This window comes from Ambystoma mexicanum, chromosome 2p (genome assembly GCF_040938575.1).
Source record: "Ambystoma mexicanum isolate Mex_15411 chromosome 2p, UKY_AmexF1_1, whole genome shotgun sequence".
In the NCBI taxonomy this organism is placed as follows: domain Eukaryota; kingdom Metazoa; phylum Chordata; class Amphibia; order Caudata; family Ambystomatidae; genus Ambystoma; species Ambystoma mexicanum.
The window spans coordinates 590,006,778-590,029,790 of NC_090923.1; the positions used below are offsets into that span (position 1 = coordinate 590,006,778).

The 23,013-nt window shown below is 45.3% G+C and overlaps 1 protein-coding gene across 5 annotated transcripts in view; it reads left to right on the forward strand.

Moving 5' to 3' along the window:
- The window catches only part of FANCD2 (FA complementation group D2), a 2,923,540-nt gene that overhangs the window by 1,423,762 nt on the left and 1,476,765 nt on the right, over positions 1 to 23,013 (forward strand). For all 5 annotated transcript variants that reach the window (XM_069644087.1, XM_069644091.1, XM_069644090.1 and 2 more), the window contains one exon: positions 3,742 to 3,857. In XM_069644087.1, the coding sequence (XP_069500188.1) occupies positions 3,742 to 3,857 (116 nt within the window). The remainder of the gene's footprint in view (positions 1 to 3,741; positions 3,858 to 23,013) is intronic.

The following is a 23,013-nucleotide window of genomic DNA, read 5'->3' on the forward strand; positions in this document are numbered from 1 at the left end:
AGTCCTGGAAGAGGTCTCCTCTATTTAGGTACCCCAGCGGCGGATCTGTTTGCCATGGAGTCCAACAGGAAGTACAAGCAGTTTTGCTCAAGGGAATTCCCAGCGAACAGCGCGTTAGAGGATGCGTTTCAAGTGGATTGGACCTTCCCTTTACACTACGCCTTCCCTCCGATCCCCGTCATTCCTAGGGTTCTCAGTAGTTTTCGAGCAACCATGATCTTGATCTCCCCGACTGGCTGAGGAGGACATGGTACTCAGACCTTCTGGATCTGACCCTCTGCCCACCTCTCCGGTTGCCTCATCTCCCGGATCTCCTAATCCAGTCGGAAGGTCGGGTGCTTCACCAAATCCGCAGTCCCTGACCCTACATGCTTGGCTCTTGAGATGATGAGATATAATGACTGGGACCTCTCTGAGGAGGTGCTAGAGGTGTTTGCTGCCTGCACGTAGACCGTCGGCAGGATCCCTGTACGCTTTCAGAGAAGATTTGAGGTGTGGTGCAGGGAACGCAAGATTGGCCCTATCTCTTGGCCCACCAATGCAGTGATGAAGTCCCTTCTGTCACTGGCCTCGGCAGGCCTCCAGGTCACCACAGTCAAAGGATATTTGGTTGCCTTGTCTGTGTTCAAGAGGTCTCTGGATCAAGGTTCCATTTTCACGATCCCAGTTATGGCCTAAATCCTGAAGGGCCTTGTGAATATGTTTCTGCCAACTACGTTTGTTGTCCCAGATTGGGATTTAACCTGGTTCTGACGTTCCTTATGGCAGCTCACTTTGAGCCATTGTACTCTTGTTCTTTGCGGCTGCTTTCTCTGAAGACAGCCTTCTTGGCTGCTATTTCTTCCGCTAGGCGGGTGAGCGAATCGCAGGTTGTAAATCCCCATTTATATGTTTTTTTCACGAGAAGATCTCGCTTAAGTTAAGGCCCGGGTTCCTTCTGAAGGTAGCATCAGAGTTTCACCTTTCACAGGCTATAGATCTGCCAGTCTTTTACCCACCTCCGCACCCCTCTAAGGACGAGGAGCGCTTCCATCGGTTGGACCCCAAAATGGCCTTGAGTTTTTATGTTGCAAGGACGGCAGAATATCGGAGGACTGATTAATTGTTTGTGGCCTACTCCTTGGCCAAAAAAGGTCTAGCTGTGACTAGCAGGCACTTTCCAGATGGATCATCTTATGCATTGCAGAATGCTACTAATCTACAGGCAGGAAACTGCCTCCTGGCATCAGAGCACACTCGACCAGGGTGGTCTCTGCATCTACAGCCTTGCAAATGGGAGGGGGTCACAGTTGGGGACATTTGCCGAGCAGCAACTTGGTCCTTTCTCCATACTTTTACAAGGCACTACAGTCTGGACGTCGCCCATGTGGCTGACGCTCATTTTGGGGGAGCGCTGCTACAAAACCATTTACTTCCCTACTTCCATGTGCTGATCCTTTCCAAGCACAGAAAACACCTGAGGTTTGTGGTTGGTAACAACATTTTCCTCTTCAAGGCCCTGCCCTTCAGAGATTCCCTGCTCAGAGGGTTTTAACCAACTGTTGACTGTGGTGGCCAGACTGTAGTCCCCTGCCGAGGCCAAGAACACATCAACCTACTTGGACTACTGGACATAAGTCTGGCCCTTTTGGTGCTCTTCCCTCTCTGCGATCTAAGTGTGTCCTGATACAGACTGACAACACAGCGCCCATGTATTAACACAACACGCAAAGTGGTATGAGATTGCTACCTCTGTGAAGGGAAGCCATGAGCTGTAGTTCTGGGATCTGGAGAGCGACATATCTCTGTCAACGACCCATCTTGCTGGTAGCGAGAATGTAATTGTAGAAGCCGTCAGCATGCTGACCTTGCTCTCCAGTGAGTGGCAGCTCTGCCAGGAAGTTCTGGAAGAGATCTGCACATTTTGATGGACTTCTCAAGTGGAGCTCTTTGCTTCCAGTTTCAACAGGAAGTGCAAGTTGTTCAGCTCTAGGGAATTAACATAGTCCGGGTCTCTGGGCGATGCGTTGATTGTCAAGAGGCACTTCAATCTCCTTTATGCATTTCTGCTGATTCCTTTCATTCTTCTTCTACAGATACTGCAGAAGTTAGTCGACCAGGTTTCCTCCAGACTTGTCCCGAGCCAACTTCTGGACATTTTTGTCTGTCCCCCTTGGTGTTTTCTGTTGAGGGTGAATCTGATCTCTCAGTGGAAGGGTCGGGCAAGCAGCCTCAACCTTCATGCTTGGTTGCTGAGCGACTAAGGTGTAAGGATTAGGATTTGTTGGACAACGCCCTTAGTGTATTCCTTTCCCCAAAAAGGCCTGCCACCAGTCTATTTATGACTGGATGTTACGTACATTTTTATCCTGGTGAAGGGACAGGGGACTGCACTCCTTGTTTTGTTCTGCATCCAGTGTTAGAGTTTGTGCTCTCAGACCCAGCTGAGCCTGCAGCGCCGCAAAGTGACATGGTACTTTGACACTATTTAAGTGTTTAGCAGGTCCTTTATGGAGGGCTGGTTTTTCACTTTCCCCATTCTTATGTAGCTTTTTGTGGATTGGCTAACCATTTTCCCCTTCACCCGTTTGTTGTTCTGGCATTAGTCTTCATCCTTGTTTTGATCTATTTAATGGTGGCTCTAGTTGAGCCTTCCTATTCATTAAGATTGTTCACCGTCTTGGTGGTGTTCCTGGTTACCATCACTTCCTCTAGATGGGTGAGTGACCTCCAAGCTGTTTTGTTGAATCCTTTATATACTCTTTTTTTTCCTAAATAGAAAATGTTTGAGAGTACGTCTGATATTCTTACCATGTTCGTGTCATTTTCAGATTTTCATCTTTCTTAGAAGATTCATCATCAGGGCTTCTACTCTCCACCTCTGCCATCCAAGGTAGAGAAAAGGTTTCACCAGATGGGGCCTCCAGGAGGCTCTGAGCTATTTTATCTCCTGCATATGAGGTGCATCGGCTAAGAGGACCAGCTGTTCGTTACTCTGGTGCTTGTGCCGGCAGACTGTCTAGGTGGATTGTCCACTGCATTCCCGAGTACTATGAAGGTTGTACTGAAGGACTCGGGGCTTATTCCTCCAGGGGTCTGGCGAGTACTTTTGCCGTTCAGAGATGTGTTTCAGTTTTGGGCATCTGTCAGGCAGTTACGTGGGCTTCTTTGAGCTGTTTCCAAGCACTACTGCCTGGATTTTTTGTCTGGTCAGACGTTTTGTTGTGGGCAGGCAGTGCTCTTGAATTCTTCTGGCCTTATTGATGTCCTCGCTTTCTCACTTGCTATCTCCCTCCACCAATGTTCTGTACTTTAATGGGAGTCTATCTAAGATGAGGAATCTGTGCAAACAATGAATCCACTGGAAGCACAAATGGCTCATCTGTCAGTAAGGGTCTTTCTGATGGATTAGTCCTTCCACAGATTTCACATCAGCTTCCTTTCCTACTATTCATTTTGATAGCTTGTTCACGGTCAGATAGACGCTATAGGGTGCCAATGCCACCATACTGCATCTGATGTCACGTCCGGGATCATGGCTGTGCATTGAGGCAGAGCTGTAAGGTGCTCTCTGGTGGCTGAACATTTTTCCAAAGACGGCTGGCACTGGAGGATCTATAACTAAGATGATGCATCTGTGGCAGGCAGAACTATCAGAAAGAACATTAACAAAAGGTATGTAATTTGTTCTGTGAACTAATTAAGCTTACATTAGTCGTCCAGTGATGGTGTGTTGACATTTTTATCCCTTGCTTCCCACAGGCTGTCCTCTGTACTTAACTGATCTTGAGGTTGTGGAAAAGTTAGATACTTTATCAAAGCAGGAGAAGGAGTTTCTATGTGCACTCTTGTTTTATGCAGTCAACTGGTTCAGAGAAGTAAGTGAAGCAAATACTAAATACATAAACTGATAAATTGCTGTTTCTTTTAACTAAAATTTTTGTTAGACAATAATTTGGATGGTAGTTAATGCTCAGTGTTTACATTAAGTGTCATTCGCGCATTCCTGAAGTGCTTCCAAAGTGCTGTTTTGCTGGGTCGTGCTGTCTTCTGCTGTCTCCTGACTTCTACGCTCTCAAGGAACACTGTGCCGTTGGTGAACCCTTTGGCCCCGCCCCTTTTCCCAGTAGCACCTAAATGCACAGGCACGCACGCATTCCCAAAGTGCTGTTTTGCTTGTGTGCTGGAGGGACTGGAAAGGGTAACTGTTAAATTTCATGTTTTGGCTTTCTGTGCAGCTGCTGTGTTCAAATAGAACATCTGATCGGGTCCATGTCGGCGCCCTATACATTGACGTCGGCAATGTTGCCAACGAAACAATTGACTTAGTTGATAATTGGCGTGAAAAATACACCAAAGTGCTCTACGCATACTGTTAATTTAACTCTAAGTGCAGGCTCAGCTACTCGAGCGAGAGCAATGTCGCTCACAAATGATATTCGGAAATTCTATCCCGATACTTCTTCCTCTAGCTCAATAGAGGCGTCAATAACTCAAAAGCCGCCGTCAGAAATTCACTTGCGGGAAGGAGAGGCTTGTAACGTGCCGGTGACGGCTTCAGCGATTAATCTGTGCTCTCCACCTGACTCCCTATTGGCGGCCGGTTTCTTGCTGAAAGCTGAACCTGATGGTGCTCTACTTGCACTATCGATAGTAGTGGAACAGATTAACACTGTAGTACAAATTCATAATACTTTAATTACTTCACAATCTATTCTAAAGTCACCCATTAATGTGTTGGCCACGCCTCAGGCACGGGCAGAAATGATAGCTGATAATGAGCACAGTCCTCTCGATTCTACATCCACAGCATCAACTCTGCTTATCGGGCAGAGCAAGACTAATCAAAAAACACCCATAACTTCAATGCGTCAATTGTTACAATCTCTGGTGATGCTTTCAAATGCAGCACAAGAGTCGTCTGCCCTGTCCATTTCGTTTACACAACCTACCCCACGAAAGAGAAAGGAGCAGTCTCTCCCACCCGCTGAGCTGTTCGTAGCAACTGCCCTATCTTTTGCAAAGATTTCTCTCCAGGCGATGAACACTTCTTTATTCTCCCTAGCAAAACTCTATGAGAAACTAGATACAAAATTAATTGAACAGAATGACATGCTGATACATCTCATGTAAGTGAATATGAAATTAAAGGATAAAACTAATGTTGGTACTTTAACAGAATTTCGGGCTCTGCCCGAACTTCCTAAAGCATAATTGATGTGAGGTTGTTGGATGATATGCCCGAACGATCGGATCATAACTTAAGCATAACGAACATGCCTAAACTTGGTAAATCACATGTAACACAGAAAGCAATATTGAAGGTTCCTAACACAAAACAACACACATATAGCAAAAGTCGCACAAATACAATTGGACAAGTGCACAAACAAAATAAAGACATGCAGCCTGAGAGCATACTTCCTCCTCAAAATTCGAGTATTAATCCAACTTTTACTATATTTTCTAGACAGGAAAAAAACAAGGTATCGAGTTCTGGCTGTTCACTTAAAAAAAGCAAGAATATTAAATATGTTACTGCGCAATCTAAAGCAAATTCACGTTTTTTTATCCATTCCCTCACGTTACCAAATAAGAGTGTGCAAACTACTGGTTTGGTCTTGAAAAAATATGCAAACTTGGCACGAAACAAAAAACGGCACAACTTGGAAATTTGAATACCAGTGTGCCTCCTAGTTTTGTTCCGGCGCTTGCATATGAACCGTTGGACAACCTGCTTAAAGAAGTACAAAAAATACAAGAAAATTAAATTCCCCAACACTCCTTAGTAAACCAGGATAATATTGTAAAAGATGCCTCTATCCCCTTCATTAGTTCTCCACAAAGTCAAAATGGCATATTGTACTCCCTAGAAGAAAGGCACAAAGAAATAGGGAAATCATTTGCCCTCTTTATGCCTCAATCTGATAAGAGTCAGGCTCTTAAAGATTTGAACCGAGTAGAAACTTAACTAGAAGTCTCATTTGCCCAAGGAATGCCCAGATCCAGAGGCAAAATAACAACATGCTGAAATGCAGTCTGGAGTCCCTGCCTCTAACTACAGCAAATGGTAACAAGATGAAACATGGTAATTGTGATTATAACACTCACCACAATCTAATTTTTCAATGTTGTGTACGATCTAAACAGGACTAGTGTCCTAAATATAATGGGGGACATACCATTGCTGCAAGATTTGTGTTCCTGTGCAATTGCACAAGTTGAATTCATACAAGAACGCTATGCCTCAGTTGTTAAGTTGTGGATGAGCTCAGGAGTCGTCAGGAATATTATCTGGCTGGCGCGTGAAGATCTATTTAACCAAGGCTTCATACTAACCCAACAACCAACACAGGTAGTTGACAAAGTACAAGACCTGACATACAGAAACACGCCTAATTCCAGCAAACAGTGGCCTTTAACATTGCTGAAGATAACTTGCTTGCAGAGCTAAACACAAGACATGCATTTGGTGGATCCTTTAATCACTCATTTACCTCATAAATATTCTAAATAACAAACCGGTTGGGGGTGAGAGTCTGAAGTGCCGACTCGCCTCCTGGAACACCAGAGGCCCTAAACACCTTACCACGACAGTTCTTAATCCCTTGAATAGCTATGATATAGTAGCATTACAAGAAAATTGGCTCACAATGCCACCTGTTTGGGACAACTACACTCTATCTATAATTCCAGCGCAGACCCTTAGGAGAGGAAGACCAATGGCTTGTCTGTTGGTGGCAGTTACATTTTCCTCAGGCTTACGAATACAACCATGGGCTTCACCCAATATATAACTGTTTCGATTGCTTGCATAAACATCTATTGGAATCATGTAGCTATCAAGGATGATAAATTGATAGCTGATTTTGAAGTTTTTCTAAACTTGATTTCTAGTGACCCGTCTGTAAATCATACAATCATTGTAGGGGATCTTCTGCCATATGGTGGTAAATTATCAAACGTGCCAAGACAATGGATGTCTCTGATGGAGGATAGGCAATTGGTGATGGCTAAAGGGTCCATGTCTGATGACATTCCACCACACAATACATTGCAAAGAGGCAGTCAAACAGCCCTCATTGATTATGTTTACGTTGAGCTTAACTTGTTTGCATTGATGGTCAGCTTTCAGGTGGTGCCTCAGAAGCACAGCGATCACAAGCTTCTAGTCTTCTTAAGGTCGTGGCATGTTCCAACTGTGAGAGAGCCTGCCCAGCTTTACACTAAGCAACTTGCCATTTCAAACGGCAGTAATCGTTTTAGATGGATGCCTGATTCATTGCACAAATTGAGGCTTAACTTGACATATCCTTCAGACATACTTCATCCTGAACTCATTTATACGGACGGGCTATATGTGGCAGCCTTGCAGACATTCAAATTGGCTAGTCGACATCCCCTAAAACAGAGGGAAAGACATAGCCATAGCTACGACCAAGGGTTGCGTAATAGAAAAACCAGTTATAGGGCAGACAAGCGTGCCTTAAATACTTTGTCACTGGAACTCAAAATAAAAGAGTTGAACAAATTAAAAAATAAATATAAAAACTGGTTAAAAGCTAGAAAAGTGGTGATGATCCAAGCTGATGCTCAGAATATGCTCAAGCCTTAACCTCTAAAAGCTTGGCGCTGATATGGGGCATATTAAATAAAGCTACCAACACTGATGAAGATAAATGCAGTGCCTCAAGAGGTTTGGACAAACTGCTATGACTCTTTTTATGCTGCAATTCCATGGTCCGGTCATCTACCACAGGTAACAACACTGGGGCATATTAATATCCATTTGAGCGAAGAGCACTTAATCTTCTATATCTCTAAACTTAGCACCTCCAGGGCTCCAGGCCTGCATGGCATGTCAAACAAGATGCTAAAGTTGCATCCTGAAGCATGGGTGGAAATTCAAACTGTTATTTTTACACAAGTAATTCACACCCGCCAAATTCCTCCTTGTGGCGTAAATCAGTCATTATACCGATATACAATAAGGGAGACCGTCCGCACCCAGAAAATTATAGACCAGTGGCGCTCTTGGACCTGTGTACCTTGGGGTACCACCCCTCCCCCCTCGTCCCATCCCAGTAAGTGTGTTTAGCTGCCCGCCTTACCTAGAGACCTGCTCCACGTTACTGCTCGTTGATGTTAACCTATGTACTACTATGCACCTGTCACCTTGCATCATGGGACTGACTCCATGCTATTCTATGCTGGCATTAACCATGCATTTATGTGTAGCTTGCCTCTTTTGTATCTGTGCCTGACACCACGCACTTACCTATTGACTCCGACCTCGCATATATGTGTTGTTGCAGCCATGCAACTTTTGGCTAGCACCTCGTATATGTATACTAGATTTGACCATGCAACTGTTTATAGCTGCCATCATGATAGATTGGCTAGCACCATGCTCTTGCTTACCGATGTTGACCACGCAACCTTATGTAGTTGGCGCCATGTAAGATGTGGCTGGCACCATATACTTTCCCACCAATCTATGTAATCTATGGGAAGCACTTATTGTAACTGTATGAAGCAACATGTGTGTATACCTTCCAATGCACTTATGTAACTAAGTAAGCCTTCTTAACAGCGCCACAAAGCCAGAGGGCTGTTGGCGCTTTACAAAGGCAAATAAATAAATTGGATGTGCCGGGCAAGCTCTCTGCTCGCTTGGTCCTGAAAGAGTTTATTCAGTGGGCTGTCTAGAAGAACATGCAAGATCCCTTCCAAGCAGGTTTTATGCCAGGCCTGGGGACTACGCTACATGCTATCAAACTCCATGAATGGGAAATAAAACAGCCACTTTACCTGGCCTTCTCGATTTTTCAAACAGTGTTTGATTCAGTATCTAGGGAGCTACTCAGGATCAAGCTAGCTAAAACTGCTTGCCCGCTGTATCTACAATACTGGATAACGCAATTTCATTCGGACACATCCATCCAGATATGGCTCTCACTAGATGGCTAGTTATCAGCCCGATACCAACTTTTAGAGGGCTTAAACAGGGCTGTATATTGGCATCAACACTTTTTAATTTCTTTATTTCAGACATCCACCAGTTTTTCATGGCTATTGTTTCTATCTCACCAAGATTGGGTTTGCCCGCGATGCCCTGGTTGTTTTATGCCGACGACTTAGTCTTGTTGGCGAAAATACCCAAGGGATTACAATTACTTTTGCTACAACTCGACAAATATACTGAGGAAAATGTCTTAATCATAAATCTTACAAAATCTAAGATCATGATAGGTGCAACTGGTCAAGTGTTAGGGAGAATTCTCATAAATGGCTGATTTCCCTTACCTAATGAGTCCCTCAGCAGCATTTCTGGGTTCCAAGGGTTTATTTTGTCCACCTGGTAAGAGTGTGAGCCTTTTTCCCACTCTTACATGTGTTTTGCTGTGTGTGTTTTCACTTTTTGTGTAATCTTGGGCACTGGAGCCTCACCTACTCCATGGTCTCATATTTTTCATGTGTGTTACACAGCACCTTCAGTGCAGTGATGCAGGTCTGTCTTTGAGACATCCCCCTGACTCCATGTTCTGTCCCCCAGAAAACGTAAAGTTCCCATTAACTTTGTTAGTCACTTTAAACCACAGACCCAGTACACCCCATCTTACATGGAGTATTGAAAAGGGTTAATTCTTATCCATTTTTGTCTGGTCTCTTGGAGCATTGTTTCGCTCCCTTTACACTAAGACTTAGCTGGTGGCAGTGGTAACTACCCTATTTTTCGTACCGCGGTTATCTTATATAAACGTGGTATTGTTATAGGCTATTATGTTAGCCTCGAACATAAACCCGCTTGACCATACATATTTTATTACGGTTCTGGCTGGGTTTATTTGCCACTTCTTTTTGTAAATGTCTTTCTCGTGTTTTACTCTGCGCTCCAAACCAGATTTGGTCCCTTTGTTCTCCTTCTTTTCGCGGGCTTCTGCACAGAAGCCCTCCTTAAGGCGCCTGAAAGTCTGGGTAGGCAATATGTGAGGGAGGGGTCTTAGGACCTCTGCCATGGGTTCCCTTGGTAACTCAAGTCGCTCTCCTGTTTGATTGGCTGGATGACTGTTCTTGCCAGGACAAACCACCCTGCAGTGTGATTGACAGCCAGGCTGTCTGAATGGGGTAAAACTGCAAAAAAAACAGGTTTCTGGGACTGGAAAGGCAGAGTCGCCACTGGAACGAAAGAACCAATGAGGAGCTGATGGAAGAGGACCACTACCTCGACTGAACTGCCTGGTGAAGCCCTGCTGCAGGTCCGAATCTTCATAATCGCCCAAACTGCAAGCCAGGACCCCTCCTCTGGTCGAATTTGCTGTACAGAGCTACAGTGGGCCGAATAGCCAGGAAGGTCACACCCTGCTTGGTTTTTAAGGAGCACACCTTTTATTCGATGCTTTGCTCTGCTGCTGGTTTCTTCCCTGGGTAGTGCAGGACCCTCCAGTCTTCCTGCATCTTGTCAGTCCGACAGTCGCTTCAGGAACCATGAGCCTGCAGGAACTACCAGGAACATCAGCCTCAGCTCCCTCTCCGTTCTAAGGTTCTGTGCAAATCCGGTTGTGCGTTTCGCTCAGCCGCAGTGAATGTGTTTGAAATCTTTCTCCAAACCGAGGGCTTGTCCTTCTCTTCTCTTTGAACTAACTTTTATGCCAACCAACCTTGTTCGGAATCTGTGGCACAAACTTTACTGCAAACTACCCTGAATTGTATTATCTTGAGCAAAAGACCTTTGACCCATTGACTTTGGCCATAAGCCTTTTCTATCTGATTTTATCATTGTAGTTCCTATAGCTCACTTGCCCTGAATACTTACCTGTTGGTGCAGTTCAATTTCTGTTAACTTTGTCTTTCCCTCCCTTTTAAATTGCTGGAGTGCCATTTTGCTCCCACTTCATTTTGTGAGCTTAATTTATCTGCAATTTAAGGGAAGTGGTGTGGTGTATTTAGAGTGTGATTTTAACTTGCTATAATAGTGTAGTGTTGTACAACTGAAGAGTGAAATAAATGTATATTCTTTTACTTGAAAACCTTGAGTCAGTGTTTGCCTGAATCATAGTAATTGCTGTCCTTTGTGTAACTATCTGATATTGCTCACTTACTCTACGGATACGTCTAGCTGCTCAGCCATCGCTACCACGTTAACTGTGTAGTACAGGCTTGTACCAAAAGTGAATTTGTACTGTCACTTGTAGTCTTAATTGTGTGTGGTGTTCCCAAAGGTTACTGCATATAATTCTGCCTAACATCAAGTTATTAAAACAAATCGTTTTAGATGGCTACTCCAGAAAACACCCTTAGACCTTGTACATGAATATAAATATTTGGGGTTCAATATTAATAATCATCCATCTGACCAATCGTATCTCTTTGAGACACAAAAGAAGATGAGGACAGCTGCTGCTCAGGCGAGTATTATCCATGTCAAGTATGGCAAATTCTCGCTACTTCCAGTGATCACATTTTACAAGCAGAAAGCTGTCCCTATTGTCATCTACGGCGCAGAATCACGAACTTGATGCCGTGAACGTTTTTGGTTACAGATTGAAGGATTTTTTGTTTAAAAGACTCTTGAAACTGCCCAAAAGTGTATCTCTATGTATTTTGAGGTAGGAGTTAGGATTATTATCCCTATACAGCATGTACATGTGGAAAATGTGTAAACTGTGCAGGAAATGTATCATACCTTGTAAACCTGATTCTGTACTGGATATATTATCTGAATATAAAAAGGTGACAATACATAAAACCATGGGAGTATGGAAAGCAAAAATAGAGCTAATGCTTCTGGCAGATGTACCCGAAGATCTCTTAATGACTAATCCAGGCATTGCCAAAATTAAAATAAGGCAATGGGACTGGATCAGCACCAGAGACGAGTGTCTAAAATGCAAGCACTTGCAAGAGTATAACTCTAGCAAAAAAATTACAAGTGCCTGAATCATACTTAATCATATTCCCGGCTCCAAAGCATAGAGAGTTATTTATGAGAGTTCGGCTTAATTTATGGCACACTAAAGATGTGCTAACAATACGGAAATTGATTCCCAGAGACTCAAACATCTGCAGATTTTGCTTGAAATCTGAACAGCCGGAAACTCTTAAGCACTTATCGATTGCTTGTCCAGCACTCTCGGAGGTTAGAAAAGGGTATTTCTATCATTATTTTGATGACTAACGAATTCTGACTCCAGAAAGTTTGTGGAATATGTATAATGGCGAAAGAATATCGATAAGATTGGCAGTTGTGAAATTTCTAATGTCCCTCGACTTGGACTAAGGGTTACAACTTATGTTAGCAGACAGGATTCTAATATAATTGAATGTGCTATCAAGAGGATAGATTATGGGATTTCCATGTTCTGTCAAGCAAAAGGCAACTGAGTTTTCTAAAACTATTCGCCTAATGAAGAGGCAATCTAATTTTTGTAATGTAAGCACTAATGTGGATGAATATATGATAATTGTCTACTTGCATTGCAAATTGAAATTTTAGGACGATGAAATGTAATTATATATTTTACATTTTTTTGCTGAAGAAACTTTAATATATGAATTTAGTATAAAACAGTATCATTTTATTCTGTATAAATTGCATTGAAAGGTCGAGTCCCTCCACTAACTCAATAAAAAAAAAATATATAAACTAACCCGCTATAGTACATATTTGTGAAACCAAACATCACTTCCTACAACCCTGGCAAGCAACCTCTGTGTATTTTCAGACTCTTCCTAACTGCTGTAGCTAACTTTTCCCCTCATGAGCCCTTATCAGACTCAAATACAATGTGTGGCAACTGGGATACCCTAGGTCTTTTGGGGCATGGTTCACCAGGTATCCTGTTTCCCTGTGCCAGTTTTATTGCACGGATGGGTACAGAGGCTCAACTAATTTGACAGTCTTTGTGTGATTACAGTGGGCATACAGCCTGCTGTGCCCTTGGGTTGTCCCCACCGGAAAGAATTGTCTTAGAACTGTCCTACGGGTGCAAGTCTGGTTGCTGCCATTTTTAAGCCGCGGGGAGCACACAGTGGCTCTGTGTCAGCTCTGTTGAGCATCACTGCCCCCTGAAAGCTTCATTGAAAAACGTTTCTCGGTGTGGCATTTTATTTGTTTTTTTATACGAATATAGATTAGTAATGTACATTCAGAATGGATTGTGTCATTCCACGGATTCCCCATCTTAGATGTATTTTTTATTATTTTTAAAAACACTTATTTTCCTATTCGAAATTTAAATAAACCCTTTAATATTAAAAAGACAAACTTTTTTTTTCTACACTTTTGTGTCAGAACTTTTGGCATTCGAAACTATTGTTTCAAAACTTTGACTGGATAGCTTCAATTTGCCTCAACGATTTTCTTAGACAAACGTCGTAAAAATATGCCTGCGCGTTGGTCCTGTCTACGCCGAAAACAGTCTTCAAGAGAAGTGCAGACTGTGATTTGAAGATGTTGATCACTGAGCTGCACAGGATTTGTCTCTGTTTCATCGGAGAAACCCATGATGTCATCAAATGCGGCTCCTGCCAATCGATGACCAGTAACGCCTTGAAGGAGAGAAGGTCAAAGCTCGCCCTAGGTTGGTCGGTTTAAAAATCTACGTCCTCCACCCCTTTAAAAAGAAAATCGCCCAACAATAGGAGTTACACTGGAGAGACAGGTCCGCAGAAAGGCCATAAAAGTGATCAAAATATTCCAAAAGGTCGCGATCCAGGAGTGATTACCATCTCCCCTCCTCTTAATCTTCACGGAAGAAGAGTAAAAAACAACATCCTCGCTCGTCGTCGTCGGGATCCTCGCCAGACAGACCTCACCTTTTCCCAAGAGGACTGCCTCAGCGGCCAAATGGGAAAGTGGATGTGAAAGAATGTTGCAGGTATTTTTGAACATGGTCCCTCCTGGTCCCTTGAAAGAGCCAAAGAAGGCTGTTGATACCACATCGTCCTCCAAGACCGGCAGGGAATCTATTAAGGCTTCGACCCATTCAGCCAAAAGCCTGAGTCATAAGGCCTCTGAGATGTCTGCTCTTGTGGCATCGACTGCCGAGTTAGTGTCAAAGCAAAAACCATGACATCCTCAGCGAAGGAGTTGAAGGCAAACGGACCTTCGACGTCGACCTCTGAGTCGACTTCAAAATCTAAACTTCAATCGAAAACGGATTTCTTTAAAATCTTGCGGGTCCATTTTTGAGGAGGAATATATCGTCATCCCCTTGCGCGTATGAACGTTTTGTAACACTAAATGTTCCAGAAGAATTTATTTTAGTGGAACGGCTGGAAGACCTAACCTCATGCGTGAAAGACACCAGTGGCTCCCCTGAAGTTGAGTTTGACACCCCAGATGTGCAATCTCATCCAAATGCAGCCTATGGGACTGTAACAAACATGGTGATAGAATATCTACGTTCCGGTCGTCCTGCAAAGGACATTACTCAGGATGACTTAACGGACATATTGAGCAAGGGTCCTCCTAAGGAGCTTGTACTGCCGATTAATACCACACTAAAGAGTCCAAAAGCGAACATCTGGAGAAAAAAACAGACACCTTACTCCTACGTCCCGTCCCCTTTCCTCCATGCTGTATAGGCGGCCCTCGCTAGGGACGGGAATGGAACCTTTTTTCACCAGAACAATAATAATTACCTTTACGCAAGGGGTGCAGCCCTAGGAGCATGTGCATCCCTAACCCCGCCACCACACCTCAGTCCTCGTTTCCGCATCGAGGAGAACGCACCGCTTTCACCAACACTCCTGGGTGAGGCCTCAAGCCTCTTAATTCCATACGCTTTCCCTAATCTTTTGTTTACCAAGTTTCAGGTATTTGGGAACACAGTCCACCGGTGCCCTAGTCTTTCCCTGGGTTCAGCAGGTGCCCGCCCTACGACGGTTCCTTTCCTACATCGGATCCACACACACTTTGCCTACGGTACCTCGGGGAAGACCACGGATGGGAAGGCTGACACCCCGAAACCTCAAACAGGCTGGCGAAGTGGAGAGAGTTGTTCTCCGGGACTCCACCAGAGAGGAATACGTACGCAGGATGACCAAGAAGGGTAAGCGTGCTCTTCTCAAAAGCACCCCGCAGGGACGACTCTTTCCCGGGGAAGCCTACTGACGAGAGGGGTCAGTCAGACCCTCGCACCAGCAGCAAGGAGACCGAGGCTCTTGTAGCTACTTGCTCAATGGCCGAGGGGTCTAAGGGCCCTACCAGTTCCACCACCGAGGGCCCTACTGGCTCTGCTACTGGGCACACACCTGAGGGGGCACCTATACGCAGCACAGACAGCACTATCGGCCACATGACCGAAGGCCAATTGCCTACTAGGCCCACGCCTGTGGTGCAGGGTGGAGCAGAGCCGATGCATCCAGACATGCAGTCCGAACCCAGGCCCACGTCGTCCACAGTTACACATGCGGAAGACATGGACAAAATGGCAGCGCGCGTTCGCCGACAAGATGGCACCCAGTACTGAGGCCCGCAACTATGGTGTACCGCAAAAGTGCGAGCTTTTGGCTAGGGCAGATTGTGGTCCTGTGACTCTGGTCACGTGGACAACGTCATTCCGGACATTCTCGGGTCATCAAGGTACCATGAGGGCTTGTACTCGCAAGGATGGAGCAGACAACAGGCCTTTACTCCACCACAGCCGGCGCCGGTGCAGGATAGCACCCAGCCCACTTGCAAGGATCATTTCTGTGACACATTTCTGACCCTCATGCGGTCTCCACTGATGGGGAACATCCTCAAGGGCATAATTCAGGAGATGCTGCCTCCCACTGCACCACCCCCGCCGGTGCCTGCACAGCCTTTACCTCCTCCACCACTGTTGCCCATGCCGAGAGTAATTCCGGTAGCAGCTCCTACATCCACAGCTCCAGTGTCTGGGCCTTCTTCAGTGGCAGAACTAACACCTGCAGACCCAGGGGCCCTTTCTAACACAAGTGACCAACAAGACACTGATGAGGAGGAGCAGGACACGCCTTCTTTGGGAGGGTATTCCATGATAGGATTGCCGGGTTAGCTGATTACCTGGGCATTCCTCAGCCCCAGAAGGAGCTGCCGTAGTCAGGGGTACTGGCGGAAGTGCTCGCCATAAAAGCAGAATCCAGCTCTGGCATCGCGTTATAGAAGAATGTGGAGGCCCTTGCGAAGAAGGGATGGCTCAAGCGCCCCTCCTCAGCCAACAAATAAAAGGCTGGGTGCAAAGTTCAGGTAGGTGGAGGGAGACACTCTGCTCTAGTAATTGCATCCCAAGCCACTGTCTTCAGTCATTGCGGATGCATCTATGAATGCCTAACCCCAGACCTCCACCACGAGCACCCAACTTCAGCTTTGCTGGGCAAGGAAGAGAAAATGCTCGAGGCCTACGGGAAGAAGGTCTACTCGAACGCGGTACTTGACTTCAGGGAACCGAATGCTGATGCCATCCTGTTAGCAGCTAAACAACGGCTGTGGAGAGAGATAGCAGGCTTCTTGCAGGATATTCCGGCTGACAAAAAAGCCTCTTTCAAGGCAGGGCTCTCAGAAGCGACACTTGTGGCACAGGACCTCATGCAGTCCTCGGTGGTGCATATGGATACTGCGAGAAGGGCTATCTGTGTAGCAACTAATATGAGAAGGTTGGCATGGCTCAGGGCAACCAGATTCAATCCTAATGTTCAGGACAGGATCCTAGACCTACCATTCGAGGGCAGTGATTTGTTCCACACCTCCACAGACGAGAAACTCGATAAAAAGAAGAGCAGCTCACAGACGGCCATGCCCCTGGCTATTCTCATCAAGCCAGGGCCAAAACCTTCACACAGGGCCACTTTCGATCAGACAGAGGCCGATCCTTAGGTGGTTTCTGGGGTTTCCAGTACCGCCGGGGCAGGCAACTGGACAGATCACCCAGCCAACATAGGCAAAAACACCAGAATGCTTCGCACTAAGGCTTTCTTCAGTCCCCCTCTCCGTCATCTGCCTCAGACCCAAAAAAGCTATCACGGCTCTTCTTGGGTCCACAGCAACCCAGTCGGGGGCAGGCTGGCCCTGCACAGTACAGCTTGGCGCTCACGGTTCACAGACTCATGGATGATTTGGGTGGTCTGCTCTAGTTTCCGAATATCCCTGCCATCTCCCCCCCCCCCCATTTGCCCCTCCCGCAGATTGGGACTCTTTCACTCTTGGCAGAGATTCATTCCCTGGTGGAGAGCGATGCAGTGGAGGAGGTTCCGCTCCCTCAGCAGGAGAAGGCTTTTACTCCTGCATCTTTGCTATTCAAAAGAAGAACCAGGCGGGCCTGTGAGTGGTCCTAGATCTTTCCTTCCTCAATGTATGCCTAGCTCTATAGAAGTTCAAAATGGTGATGCCAGTGCTTATAGCGGACACCCTGTGTGGGGGGGACTGGACGTGCTCCCTGGATCTGACGCATATTTGGATGTCCCCATAGTACAGTCCCATCGATCCTTCCACAGGTTCTATGTCATGGGGTTGCACTTTCAATACAAGGTGCTGCCGTTCGGCCTGAACTTGGGCCAAGGCTATTCACAAGACTGATAAACACAGTGGCGGCCCTGCTCAGGTCGGAAGGCAACCATGTGTATCCTTACCTTGACTACTGATTAGTCAAAGGCGGGGTCCCCGGAGCAAGTCAGGTACTCTACGACCAGACTCCACTCTGTGAACTGGGATTCACAATCTACTTCCAGAAGTCTCAGGTCTACCCTACACAAACTATAGTGTTTTTGGGGCTGCAGTGGGACACTCAGAACCAGAGGGTGTTCCCCATGGGGGAGAAGGTGGTAGTGCTCACTTCCTCAACGGACAGTAAATACAGACTGGTGGTACCACTACCTGCTAGGAGTACTGGTGGCATGCCTCCTGGCTATCCCTTACACCAGGCAGCGAATGAAGAGGCTGCAGCTGCATTTTTCGGCATCCTGGGACCAGGAGTCTAGTCATCAGGGAGCCCCGGTCCCTATCCCTACGCCCCTGCAACAGGAAATCATGTGGTGGGGCAGGATGTAAACCTCATGGTGAGCAGACCATTCAGAATGCCTCTGACATATCATACTAGAACTACGAACTCCTCACTCCAGGGGTGGGGCGCTACCCTGGGGACTCATTCAGTATATGGTCTCTGGTCCAAGACCGACCAGAAAAATCACATAAATTGGCTGGAAATGATGGCCATTTGGCTCGTGCTCAAGGCATTCCTGCCATTAATCAGGAGCAGTGCAGTTCACATTCGGACGGACAACTCGACCTGCATGTATTACATAAACAGGCAGGGCGGCATCTGAACCCCCTCCTATGCAGACTGTCCCTCAGCATCTGGGAGTGGGCGATCAAGCAGGACATCTGGCTCTCAGCGGTGCATCTGCCAGGAGAATCGGACCTCGAGGCGTATACTGAAAGGGTTATATTTTCAACAATAATGGGGCCATTGAAACGCGGCTTGTGCCACTTCCTAGTCAAGTTTTTAATTAGCACAGTATCACCAGCAAACAGTTTAGGTGCTGATAATAGTTCAGGAGATCCGGTTGCTGGATAGTCTTATCTGTGTTCTGAGACCGGCCCCCTCGGCGCTTGAGTTGATCTGAAATGAGAGAGATGCTAGAGGTCATACATGTCAAAAATTCACGTAACTCATCACCAAACAGTTTTGCTGTACTCTGGCAATCACTTCTGCTCCTCGACGGAGGAGTCTGAGGCGTTCTCATTCGCCTCACTGTTACTATTTCATGGGGTGTAAGGTGATGGCCGAACCAGGCTGATTCCCTAGGGCATATAAAGCTAAGGTTAGGCAATGTAGCCATTGCTTCTTCAATGTTAGCTTTATTTTTGCAATCCTTTCTTTAAGGAGGCCATTGAGTCTCTCAAATAACCTGTTCGCTTGTGGGTGATGAGCAGAAGAAAATATGTGCTTAATATTCAATAAAAGCCCTATCTGTTCAAATACTTCATTAACAAAATGTGGCCCATTATAGGATCTCAGCACTTCACACACACCCCATCTTGGAAAGACTTCACGTACTAGAAACTTTGCTGCGCAAGTGGCGTCAGGGGGTGTACACTGACCTGCCTCGATCCTCCTAGAGAAGGGACACACCACCACTATCAGTTACCTATATCCATTACACACCTGCAGCATATCATCATAGTCAATATGTAAATGCTGAAAAGGACCATCAGGTCGAGGAATTACTCCTCTAATTGTTCTCAGTGTATGCCCAGCGGTAAACTTTGGATATATGATGCAGTTTACTACATAAAATGCAACGTGTTCTAACACATTTGGAATAAACCAGTCTTCCGCAATTGTTGCAGCAAGACTTTCTCTAGTTATATGCACAGTATAATGCAGCTGTTCAAGCTCCACCTTTAACAATGCTACTGGCATCACCGTCTTTCCAGTGCTATCCTGTCGCTATAATGCTTTTGTGGGGGATAAAGAACCCCCCATTCGTTTCCATAGCTCCTGCGGTTCATTGCCTTGAATCTCCATTAATTGGGTTTTCGGCAAATGATGAAACCCTTCTTTCACTACCATAATCATGACTACTTTCTCTTTGACATTTGGAGTATCAAAACTTGAAATATCTGGGGAATATGCCACCCTTTTGGCTTCTGTGGCTTCATTCCTGCAAGAAATAAAGTCTGTGCGCTTAGTGTGAGCAGCATATTTAACGACCGCTATGGCTACTGGGAGTTGTAGTGCTTTAATAAGCCTGTCCAATAAGGATATGTGCTGCACTGGAGTGCCGTCTGCTCAGAGGTAGCCCCTCCTTTTCCAACGTGCTAACCCAGTGTGTACGGTTGACGTCACGTAGGCGCAGTCACTGTACACCATCACTTCCTGTCCTTCATGTTTCTCGAGCGCGACAATACACGCTACCAATTTTGCTGCTTGTGCTGAAAAGTGAAACAATAGTCTGGCACGTGCTAAAACTTCAAATTCGCCATTTAATCTGTCTCACTACTGCGGCGCCTGAATGCCTTTCTCCACTTGTCTGATGAATTTTCAAAGAACCATCAATTAAGAGAATTTCCCCTCTTGGCAGGCATTTTGTTTTATTCAAGGTATATCATCATTAAATTCAACATAATTAGCACAATCATGCTCTTGGCCTCCCTCTATTATTGGGTTAGCTACAAATGTGTCAGGATTCACTATTTCACATCTGCGATGTCGGTGTACATTTAGGTTTCTCTAAAATGGCAAAAAGAGCATGCTCCACGAAGAGTCATAGAGCAGCCCATATCAATACTTGTAGATTTTTCAATTGCGAACGCGGCGGCTGCCAATGACTGTTCGCAAGGAAAGTGTCCTTTCATAAATGGGTCTAAATCCCACTATAATACGCTAGTGGTTTGTGCCCTAATGTTGTCTTCTGTGTAAGCACTGCTGTCATAACTGTCCCATTCGTGTGTGAAAATAAGTAAAATTCCTAAGCCTGCAAAAGGGGTCTTGTGTACAAACTGTAGTCAAACACCCAGGCTCTTACATAATTACATAACCCCGAAAACTGTTGCCTCTGATTTACTGTATGCGGTTTTGCAGTTTTCATAATCGCCTCAGCTATTTGGTGCCACCTTTTTTCCCCTCATGTGAAATCAGTTGTCCTATGTATAACAACTCTTCTTGACAATACTGCAGTTTCTCCTTGTCTACCTTGTATCCTTTGTCTGCTAAAATAATCATCAACTGGATCGAGCCCTGTCTGCACTCATCTTCTGTCGTGCTACAGATTAAAATCTCATCTACGTACTGTATTACTTCACTTTTCAAATCAACATTGCTTAGGTCCATCTGGAGAACTCTTTTGAAGATCGATGGATGCTCACAGTACCCTCGAGGCAGCCTAGTGTGTTTCAGACGAGTATGACAGAACGTAAATGAAGTCAAGTCTTGTGCAACGGGATTGAGAAAAATGCATTTTTCAAATCAATCGCGATGAAACATCGTGCTTCTACTGGCATACTGTATAATATCGTCACCGGGTTTGGAACTAAAGGAAACTCTGCCTCTACAATCTGTTTAATCAGTCTCATATCTTGTATACATCTCACGACCCTCCCTTTGATTTATTTTTTGCTAGGATACACTGCAGTGTTGCACAATGATTCTGACGGCACAAGAATAACTTGTTCCATCAGTACTGAAATAGTCTTGAAATTACCCTCATCGGCCTCTCGAGACATGGGGTACTGTCTTGCTCAAGGTGAAATCGCTCATGTTTTCAGCCTTATTTTGACTTCCCCCTATTCACTTTAACAGTCCTATGTCATATGGGCCTGTAGTCCATAAGACGCTTGGCACCTTCGCCAAGTCTTCCTCATCAAATGCTGGATGCTGCTGCATTGTCATTCACAGTAGGATCTCCCTTTTCTCTATTCTAATCCAATATGTAATCCTCATAAAGAACACTACTTCATCATCTATTGGGTCATCGCTAAACATGTCATCATCAGTAATGTCAGTCAACTGGTATCCTTCTTCAATAGCTATCACTATTCTCCATGGTCTACCCTTGTCATCTGTTCCTTCGAGCATTGCCATTTCCCTTTGTACTATGGCTGCATCTAATTCTATAGGGATTGACTGTCCCCCCTCTTCGCCCATCGGTATCTGCGGTCTAAACAAAAATTCATCAGGTATTCTTATAGTTCTTCCCACTAAGCCAGGTAGCCATGTTAACAGAATGCTCACCCCATAAAGAAAAACCTCCGGCTCTATCGGAATGCCTCACAGAGCCACTTGCCCTGTGAACGCCAGTATACATTCACCCACCTTCATGTAGTGTATTCCAGGAGTGGAACACACCATTCCTTTGTCAGTAAATTAAATAGTCATGTTAAGTTTTGTCATTAAATCCCTTCCCAAAATGTTAACTGGTGTCTGGCGAGAATACAACAATGGAACAGACCTATCACACTCTCCTATGGAGACTGGTAATTCATCAGTAAAAGGAACTCGACTCGTAGCTCCAGAGAACACTTGAGCATTCATGGCATTTCCCAACATGGGGTATTTTTCCTCTCATATGCATGAACAAGTAGCTCCAGTGTCTACTAAAAAAGAAAAATATGTGCCTCCTATCGTCACATCAATCTTTGGTTCCTCTTGGGAGTCTTGTGTCACTGATAGTACTGAACACATAGTCACCCTGTGAGCTGTCCTATTATGGGTACATTTATACCCATGTGCCTGTGAAGGGATTCCCTCCCACCACAGTAACACCTCCTATTCTAGCTGTCAATAGTTGTTCTGTCTTTGCATACTGCTGTGTCTGTATGGGAGCGTGCTTCGATTGTCCTTGCGGTGGATTCATTTGCACCTGCTCTGGTTGCTGTCTGTTGCATTTGCGGCACTTGTGTCCGACATACTGTTTGTTTTTGCGCAAATCCTTCCCTAGCTTGTGAGCTATATGATGGAGGATAAGCTGTCCCCCCCCTCTTGAGAATTGAGCATTCTGTACATTCCCTTGGCTCCCACATGTGTGTTCAATGTGCCCTGTCATTCCACAAGTCCAACATACACGCCTAACTAGTCCCCCCTTGGTTAAATCCTCCTTGCGCATTTTGATTCTCATTCTGCGTATTTTGAAACCCTCCTTGGACTGTTTTGGAATCCCACTCTTCCTCTATAGCCCATTCCTCTCCCTCGTGGCATCAACCCATTCCCTCCTTGGTCCATCAGGCGTTGATTATTTGCCTGTGATGCACCCATTGCTTGCTGCATTCCCAATCCTCCGCTAGTCAGTACCGCCTCTTTCTATTGCAAATTTAGACAATTTCTTCTGAACTAACTTGGCTACCCCAAGTTTCATAGGCTCATCTTTCTTCCTGTTTTTCTCCTGCAATAGTCGATGGTAATGCACTATCGTTAACTGTATTTCAGCCCACGGTTTCGCTTCCATCCCCACTTGTTTCTTCATCTGTCTCTACTTTCTTGGGCAACCCTTGACATAAAATATGGTAAAATACTGCCACTGTTTTTCCCCACTGCTCCCTCGTTTCAAGTTGCCACCGCTCTTGAATATCTT